The sequence below is a fragment of the Penaeus vannamei genome, chromosome 38, assembly GCF_042767895.1.
Source record: "Penaeus vannamei isolate JL-2024 chromosome 38, ASM4276789v1, whole genome shotgun sequence".
Classification (NCBI taxonomy): domain Eukaryota; kingdom Metazoa; phylum Arthropoda; class Malacostraca; order Decapoda; family Penaeidae; genus Penaeus; species Penaeus vannamei.
In genome coordinates, this window is record NC_091586.1 from 1,976,495 (window position 1) to 1,986,494 (window position 10,000).

The 10,000-nt window shown below is 37.4% G+C and overlaps 1 protein-coding gene across 1 annotated transcript in view; it reads right to left on the minus strand.

The window, feature by feature from the left end:
• LOC113815722 (allantoicase) overlaps positions 1-8,847 on the minus strand; it is a 9,051-nt gene extending 204 nt beyond the window's left edge. Inside the window, exons 1-9 of the mRNA XM_027367744.2 lie at positions 8,723-8,847; positions 5,346-5,408; positions 4,904-5,018; positions 4,550-4,651; positions 3,962-4,050; positions 2,715-2,906; positions 2,090-2,249; positions 1,009-1,232; positions 1-662 (exon numbers count right to left, since the gene is read on the minus strand). The exon at positions 1-662 is cut by the window's left edge and continues 204 nt beyond it. Of these exons, the coding sequence (XP_027223545.2) occupies positions 516-662; positions 1,009-1,232; positions 2,090-2,249; positions 2,715-2,906; positions 3,962-4,050; positions 4,550-4,651; positions 4,904-5,018; positions 5,346-5,408; positions 8,723-8,803 (1,173 nt within the window). The 5' untranslated portion in view covers positions 8,804-8,847 and the 3' untranslated portion in view covers positions 1-515. The remainder of the gene's footprint in view (positions 663-1,008; positions 1,233-2,089; positions 2,250-2,714; positions 2,907-3,961; positions 4,051-4,549; positions 4,652-4,903; positions 5,019-5,345; positions 5,409-8,722) is intronic.
• Positions 8,848-10,000: the final 1,153 nt, after the last annotated feature.

Below are 10,000 nucleotides of genomic sequence, written 5' to 3' on the forward strand. Positions count from 1 at the left end.
TTATCTTTTGCTCTTAATAGAATAAAAAAAAGTAGATTGATAAGATGAATTATCATTACTAAACTCTTTTCATCTTGAATAGAAGTCATGAATTCTACTCGAATCACCTGTCAAGGATTCGGAGAAGGCTCGATCAGTAGCAACTCGAGGAGGTGTAATGGCGTCTGATTCTATTTTTTTGAAAAGCACATTTTGATGACGTCACAAAAGTTACGGGTGCTTTGTGAATATGGTCGATCATTTTGGTCTTTTAAATTTTCAAAAAGGATGGAAAAGAAAGATTTTATTGGTTATTTTTTATTTCATATATGCAAGATTTTATTTCATATATGCAACCAAGAATTACTGTGGAACCACCAATTTTCAGAGATTGGCCTCCGGTGAAAATAAAATATTCCTCAAAGTTTGTCAAGACTGAATTTTAAAGTATAACAATAACAATAATAAAAAAACACACATCAGTACTATTTTTTTACCATTCTGAATGCAAACCAATTCCAAACAAACCAAAGTTTTCAGAGTTTAGCCGCCAGTGAAAATAACGTCCCGATTAACCTCACGCGACTTATGCCTCCGTCGGGCGCCATTACGACTCGCACGTGAGAGATCGGTCCGACATTTTCCACTTCCGACGAGTAGAAATGGCGGGCGTGGGCTTTTAGCTGAAAGGATATGGAATTACGGTTAATTCGTCTGCAATTAAATGATTTTGTATTTAACTTGGAAGTAAATGAATTAGCGTTTCAATGTGTATTCTTGATAGATTGAATTTCTTATGTAAAGGCAATATTTTTTCTTCAAATCTAGTAATGTTTATCCTTCTATTAATAGTTAAATTTGTAAATCTTCGCCATTTTATTAACAACAACCTGTATATTCCTCATTAATCTACTACATGACTGCTTATATGTAAAATCTTATACACACGATCCCTCAGATAACAAATACACCAAATCACATCCCGCTAAAATTCGAATACCTTCCCCCCCTCCCCTCCCCCTCACTGACCTTCTGCGGTGGCAAAATACTCCTCCAAAGTCCTTCGTCGTTACCCAGGGAGACAGTAGAGTCCTCGCCCTCCTGAAGCAGACAGCCGTCGATCCTGCAGGAGTCCGGGAAGTTGCCCTTGAAGTGGTGGGTGTCGACCTCCACCTGGCAGACGACCCCGGGGTGACCCAGGCGCAGCACCGCCCACTCGAAGCCCGGTACCTGGAGCACCCCGCGGGCGTCGGCTGGGAGGGGAAAGGGGGGTGGGTCATTTTGGAATTTTTTAGGATTTTTTTTTTTTTTTTTTTTTTTTTTTTTTTTTTTTACAATTTACTTCATATTTTTCTTGAAAATTATTAAATTGAAAATTTATTTTATTTTTCTTGAACTGTTTGTATATCCGTTTTTTTGATTACTTAATTGGTATATTCATTTACTTGTCCATCAATTTATTTTTCTTCAATTATTTGTTTATATATACATACACAGATACATACTTGCATATATGTACACATCTATTTATCTATATTTGCCTATCTACTTATCTATCTACATCCATATCTACCTATCTATCTGTCTATATCTATATCTGTGTATCTATCTACCAATTTCAATCTGTATATCTATCTATCATTCAGTCTATCTATCTATTTATCTATCTATTTTTAAAGATCTAGTATCCTCTGTAAAGAAGGAAAGGAATCGATCAATTTATAAGATTACTTCAAAAATCATGAAATGGTAAAGGCTAAAAAAAAAAATAATAATAAAAAATAAAAAAAATAAAAAATCGGATTGCACTCCGGCACCCTATGCAACCCCCCCCCCCCATTCCATTCCCGACCCCCGACCGACGGACTGCAACAGGACTGCACCCACCAAGGTCTATATAAGTACTTAAGTATCAGCTCATTTACCACCGTTTTCTATTATCTCCCTCCCACCCTACCATGCTCTAATTCCCCCCCCCCCCGCCCCCCTTGCCCTCAGCTCTCTCCAAGTGACGTCATACTCTCCAAGTGACGTCATAGTTCTTATCACCCAAAGCTGCGCAGAACTCCGAAGTGACGAGACCTGTACTTATATAGACCTTGGCACCCACCTTCCAACACCGCGGGCCGATCGAGCCTCCTGGCCGTCTCCCACCCGTCGGCCATCGTCACGCCCCTCCCTGGGCTGATGAGGTTGCGTGGGTGGCCGTAGTGGGCGTCGCTGTACTCCAGGCACACGCCCCCGTTCTCTACAGCCGCCAGGTCGATCAGCTGGGAGGGCGAGAGGCGTTATAAGGGGGCGGAGAGAAGTTATAAGGGATGGAGGGGGAGATATACGTTACAAAAGGGGGCGGAGGGGGGATGTGTGAAAGGTATTTAAAAAGGAGAAAGAGAGGATTGATAAACATTCGTAAGGTCAGACACAGAAAAATACGAGCAACAGAAATGAAAAACAGACTGATGATCCAGAGACAGAAAGCGGAAAGAAAAGACAAAAAAGAAAAGAAAAAACAAAACAAAACAAAAGACAAGAAAACAAAATAAGATAAAAGAAGACAAGACAAGAAAACAAAACAAAATAAGATAAGACAAGAAAAGAAAACAAAACAAAAACAAAAATCAACCAATCAGACGAAGTCTACCCACTCCCGCCACAAACAACCCTATCACCCTCCCCTCACCCCTTTACCCTCCCTCAACCCCCCCCCGACCCAACTCTCGACGCGAGAACCTCACCTTCCCTTTTGGCACCTTGGACCAATCCGGCGTGGCACTCCCGAACACCCTGAGCCTCGCGATGCCACCGTCAGGGTATATGTTGAGCCGAACGTGTGTCCAGCGCTCCTTGACGACCGCCTCGATGTACGTGTGGCATGTGTTTTCGTATCCGGGTCGAGCTTCCGTTAGAGGGACGAGGAACGGCCAGTTCTGGAAAGGGGGTGGATGGGGGGAGGGGAGAGGGGGAGAGGAGAGAGGGGGGAGAGGGGAGGGGAGGGGTGGGGTAGGATGAAAGGGGGGGAGAGGGGAGAGGGGAGGAGGCAAGGGGGGGAGGGGGTGGGGAAGGGGGAAAAGAAAGGGGGAGAGGGGGGAAGGGGGAAAAGGGGTGAGTGGGGGTAGGGAAAGGGGGGAGAGGGGGGAGGAGGGGAAGGGAAGGGGGAAAAGAAAGGGGGAGAGGGGTGAGAGGGGGTAGGAAAAGGGGGAGAGGAAGAGAGGGGAAAGGGGGAAAAGGGGAGGAGAGGGGAAAGGGGGATGGGAAAGAGTGGAGAGGGAGAGAAGGAAGAAGGGGATAGGGGGAGGGTGGAGAGGGGAGAGGGGGAGAGGGTAAGGGAAGTATTTCATTTTTTGGTTTCATCTTTTTATCTAAGCTTCCGTATCACTGCTTTTCTTGTTCTTATCTTTATCATTATATTAATGATTATGATAAGATTAATGAGTGTTAATGATACTGATTATGAGAAATTGCAATGATAATGCTCTTGATTACTGCCCTTATCGCATTTTCAAATATTCATAATCGTTATTAACATCATTACCAATAGTTTTCATATCATCATTGTGATCATTATCATCATTATCATCATAGTTATCACTATTATCATTATAATTTTCATCATTATCATTATCATCATTTTTATCATTATCACTATCATTATGATCTTTATTATCATTATTATCATCCTTATTATCATTATTATCATAATCAATATTTTTACTATTATTATTATCATTATAATCATCTTAACTATTTTGTACTACTATTATCTTTATCAACATTGATATCAATATTATTATTATTGTCCTCAGTTATCAGCAGTATTATTGTTATCATTATTAATATTACTATTAACTGCACCATTATTTTGTCAGGATAGTTTAGGGCAGTTTCATACATTTCCGTAAAAAAGAAAGAAAGAAATAAAAAGAAAGTAAATATGCGAAGTCCTCAGTCCTTTGTTTCCAACTGACGAAGGTCCCCTAATTACCTGGCTGTTCAGCTGCGACACCTGTTCGAGCACTCCCTCACAGGCCTGGGTGCCAATTTCACTCTTTCTGGGCGGGATTTTGGCTTCATCTGCGGAGGAGTAGAGGCGTTAAACATACATGCACGCACACACACGCACATGCACACGCACACGCACATGCACATACACACGCACGCACATGGATGCACACACACACACACACATATACAGACACACACGCACGCACATGGATGCACACACACACACACACAAACACACACACACACACGCACACGCACACACGCACACATACACACGCGCGCACATAGAGTTTCACATTCAGTCATGTATACATATAGTCAGTGCAGGTGAGTAGACATGTATTTTATGAAATCTCATGAGAATGAAAATGTTATACTGACTTATTTTATCGTCGATTATCTTTTTCATCATTCTATCATTTCAAATTATCATTCACCACTGTTCGCTATTTCATGATCTGCTTTATTTAATTTCCTTATCATGTTTTCTCTAAATTCATTATCATCATTTATCATCATTGTTGTTTTTCGTCTCGTACGGGAATGAAAACTTGAGCCGCAGACTGACCTTGAGGAGACAGCACGGCGCCCTGGAGGGACACGCGAGGGACAAAGTTCCCTGTGAAGAATGACGTGTCGGCGTCGATTCCCGCGATGATACCGGGTACCCCTGAAAATTGGCAAAATTTCCCGACATTTTTAAACGTTTACATGTGTTTTATGTGGTGTTTATTTTAGTAATTTATAGGATTTGGGATTTGGGGAATTTGTGTATGTGATTGAAGAATCAAATCTTCGATTCTAATTGCTATGAAAATGCAAATCTAAAAAAGGGGAAAAGATTAGAAATTAGTAAAAAAAAAAAAAAGTCTGTTTATTCCTGTTTTTCATCATCAGATTGTCCTCTTCGCGTGTCTCTTACCAAGCTTGATGATGCACCAATCATGGCCCGGAATTCTTTTTCTGCGAGTCTCCCATCCATCCATCCATTTCCCACATTCTGTGAACTCGCCTTCCCGCCACTCGGGGTCACTCTCCTATTTTATAGAAAACGGCGATATCAGTTTTGATTTATAGCACTTCATTAGATTATGAATTAATATTCATATATCAGATAAATATGCGTTGATATACTTTTGATATAATTGTACTGATATACGTCTACTGTATATAGATTAATAAAAGTTAATTAAATAAAAGATATGAAGAAAGGAAAATACTCAAGACCCCTTTGTTTTGGAGGACTACCATTCCCTAATTCATAAGACTAGTCATCAGTACCTCTTATATAGATATAGAGAAGGCATTCTTCCCCGTCTCCCACTTCCTTCTCCTTCTCCGTCTCCCACTTGCTTTTTACATACCTTTAAGAGGTTTTCAGCCACAGCAAACCAATCATCTGTTGCAAAGAGAATTCTGCCGCCCAACTGAAAGAAAAAAATAGTTTTCAATGTCGATCGGGCGTTTGGAAAAAAAGTGATGGTAATAGTGATATTAATAGTAATATTAATAATGATAATGGTAACAATAATAACAGTAATAATGATAATGATATTAATAATGATAGTGATAATGATAATAATAATAATAATAATAATGATAATAATGATAGTAATAATGATAATAATGATAATAAAGATAATGATAATAGTAATAATAATGATAAAGATAATGATAGTAATAATGATAATAATAATGATAATGATAATAATAATAATAATAATAATGATAATAATAATAACAATAGTAATGAAAGTCTACGTATACATCTTTTACAAAAATGATTTCCTTGACAAAAGGAGGTTTGTATTAAAAAAAAAAAAAAAAAAAATGCAACGTAGGTTGTGTAAATTTGCTGCATTTCCTGCAGAGAAGCTGAAGTGTCAAGTGCAATAATAAGAAAGTCCCTGAAAGTCCTTATAAGAAGAAAGTTGTCTTGACGAGGAAGTGGAGTCCTCATGTGGGTTCTGGAGTAACCTCTCTGTGGTGTTCCAGTCAGCCATGGGACAAATAAGTAGATAATAGCATATGTCAAATGTATAACAGTCAGATAACAAGGGAATGAGAAATGAGAGCGAGAGGAGGAGGGAAAGACAGAGGGAACTAGTGAGAAAGAGAAAGTGAAAGAGAGAGAGGGAGGGAATGAGAAAGTGAAAGAGAGAGAGGGAAGGAATGAGATAGAAAATGAGAGAAAAAAAGGGGGGGAATAAGAAATTATGACAGATAGGAGAGGAAGGGAATGAGAAAGAAAAAGAGAGAGAAAAAGGGAGGGAATAAGAAATTAAGAGAAATAGGAGAGGGAGAGAGGGAGGAAGGGAAAGATACAGGGATCTAATAAGAAAGAAGAAAAAGAGAGAAGCAAGAGCATCAGGTAGATTACAACAAACATGATAAAACAAATAAAATAAACAAATAAAATAAAACAAACAAATAAACACAGTGAGATGGATGAACAATGGAATGAGAAGTCCCCCAAAGGCGCTGAAACATAGATGGTTGAATAGTCATGATAATTATGATATAACGAATCTTTTAGCGTACTCTCGACTGAAACTGATCTGGTAAGAGCAAAGACTCAGAGCAGATGACACTTTGTACGACAGAAGTGCTCAGTCACAATATATATATATATATATAATATATATATATATATATATATTTTTTTTTTACTAGGAAGAAAAGGCGGTTCATTACTTGCGGCTTATTTCTTTATCTGACTGACAATGATATGGCTGTTTACTAATAGCAGGAGTTTGAATAACATCATAATTCAGTCATTTAATATCACACAATACAAAGTCTAGAGTAGGTAGCCTTTAGTGACCTTCCATTGTTTTTTTTTTTTTTTTTCCTCCTCTTAAAAATAATGTGACTGAGCACTTCTGTTGGACTGTTTGTCATCTGCTCTGAGTCTTCGCTCTTACCAGATCAGTTTCAGTCGAGAGTACGCTAAAAGATTCGTTATACCATAATTATCATGACTATTCAACCATCTATGTTTCAGCGCCTTTGGGGGGACTTCTCACAGTCGTGTTCAAACGTAGGTTCAATTGCTAAACCTCAGTGTATCATACACTTACTCCGAAACAATGACAGCAGGACCATTTCACTCCATTGTTCACCCATCCCATCGTGTGTTTTAATGTATGTTTATACACACACGATATATATATATATATATATATATATATATATATATATATATATATATATATATATATATATATATATATATATATATATATGTAGACATACAGAAGGTAATGATGTCAAAATGTCATGAGTAATAATCACAATAGTCATGAAGGTCTTTCTCTAAACTGGTTAGTTCAAATATTGCTAATAAACAGGATAATAAGTTCGGGCTTTCAGACTTAGGGGCAGTTTATATTTTTCAATAATTTCACGAAAGTTCAAAGCGCACACTAGAGGGGGGGGGGGGACTTAAACCCGCTCGCACGCTTTTTTAAATTCTAAGAAAGAATGTCGCCGTCAGATCGTATCAAGTACTCAGTATCGGTGAATAAATAAAGCTCTCCTGAAATTTGTAATTAGCGCAGCTGGTTGTATTTTAAAGTTTGTCGTCAGCAAATTCATTCATAATATTGAAAAATTGGCATATTAAGTAGTTTGGTATGAAATATTTCTCAGACTTACCTGGTTCTGATACTTGTGAAAATGATCCTGATACTTCTTCCCGTGTAAAAATGACCCTTAATGATGAAAATGATCCCCCTAGCCAGCTTTTAGGCGGTGGCATGACTATCCAGAACATTTCCACCGGACCTGCCCTGGCTGCTCAAGGGCACCCCTGGCATCAGCATTTTCAGACGGACGCTTTTAAGGGAGAGGGGGGGAGGGGGGAGGGGGGAGGGGTGTCAGCAGAAAGAGTACTCGTGGTACACTTGTGAAGATGTTGAAAATGTTGAACCACCCCTTACCTAAACCAACTAACTTCATGCAACTTTGATTTTTCTTCTCTGTTTTCTTGGTGTCATTGTTCCTACTAGCTCAAGGAATGAAGATGATAATGTTGGTTACAGAGGACAAGTGATGTTAATGGCACTAAACATCCGATTAAGTTCATTGATTTCCTAACTTTAATGGCTTTGTTTGAATAAAAATGAAAACGATAATACATATGAATATGTATGTGTATATGTATATGTGTATATATATATATATATATATATATATATATATATATATATATATATACATATACACATATATGTGTGTGTGTGTGTGTGCGTGTGTGTGTGTATATATATATATATATATATATATATATATATATATATATATATATATATATATATATATATGTATGTATGTACGTAATACATATATATATATATATATATATATATATATATATATATATATATATATATATATATATATATATGTAAATATGTATATATATATATATGTATATATATGTATATATATGTTAATATATATAAATATATATATATATATATATAGATAGATGATAGATAGATAGATAGATATGTATGTATATATATATATATATATATATATATATATATATATATATATATGCATGTGTGTATGTATTTATATGTATACATTAATAACACGATAATGAGCGTCATCATGAGAATACACACAGATGCTCCCAAACTTATCTTACACAAACTACGTTATTATGATAAGGAAACCCATTCAAACTGAGGGTACAGCATAAAAAAAAATAATAATAATAACTCAGAATTACCTTTTCGGAAATGAGGTTATTTAATTCTGCAAACTTGGGCTTCTTCTCTCTCGTGCCAGAAGCATCCTGTCGGTGTGCCATCGCTCGCTGCCGTTGCTCCTCTGCCAGGAACCTTGAGACGAAACCTGTTATATCGGTGAGCGAATCGTTGTGGAAAACCCATTGCGCTTGGTCGGTTTCGCTATTGTTTTGTCCTTTTTCTTTCTTATTTTGGTAAAGTGTTTATTATCTTTGGGTTAGTTATATATTTTTTTTTCGTAGGGTAAATGGTTCTTTTATTTTTGGTTTATTGTTGTATTTTGTTTCGGTTTAATTTGGTGGATTTGTTTAGTAAACAAGAAATATGTCGGCCAGGCGGCGGTAGGGTCCACCTGTATAAAATGTTATATTCGTCCGTATATACATAATTATTGATTAATTCTCCCAATTATAATCAAAACTTCACATTAAATCTATAGCACCTAAATATCTTCATAAAACACTTCAAAACATGACACCAAATTTGATAATAGCTTTACATACCTCATCCCTAACATCAACTCAAACCAAAACAAAACAAAAAAATCAGATTATTCCAATCACGGGCGCTATAAGGGTTGTGGATGGCACTGACTCGCCCAAAGCCAGAGATAAGCCTATCCTATCCACTCAGAGATGTGACTGAGGGTGTGATGGAGAGACTTGTGGGCGTGTGATGGAGATACTTGTGGGCGTGAATAGAGAGACGTGTGGGCGTGTGATGGAGAGGCGTGTGATGGAGAGACTTGTGGGCGTGTGATGGAGAGACTTGTGGGCGTGTGATGGAGAGACTTGTGGGCGTGTGATGGAGAGACTTGTGGGCGTGTGATGGAGAGACGTGTGGGCGTGTGTGATGGAGAGACTATGGGTTAGAGAGAATACATGTGATGGAGATGTGCTTGTGTAATGGAGATATTGCGGGTTATATATACGTGCTATGAAAAGACAGAGGAATGCCCGTACGTTATGTAAAAATAATAAAGATAATGATACTAAATAAATAGATAAAAGGAAAAATAGTTAAAAAAAAAAATATATATATATATAACACATAACACATAACAAAACTCAAAAGATAGAACAAACAATTTTTTTTTTTCTTTTCTCGCTTGAATCCATCACTCTCTTGTTTACCTTCTCCATCTTGAAGGAGCAGCATCTTAAAGGTTTTTTATTTGTAAGGAGGAAATCCTTATGATATTTCTGCTTCTTTTTAATGTTATTTGTCTGTTTGTGTATTTGTCTATCTATTCACGTATC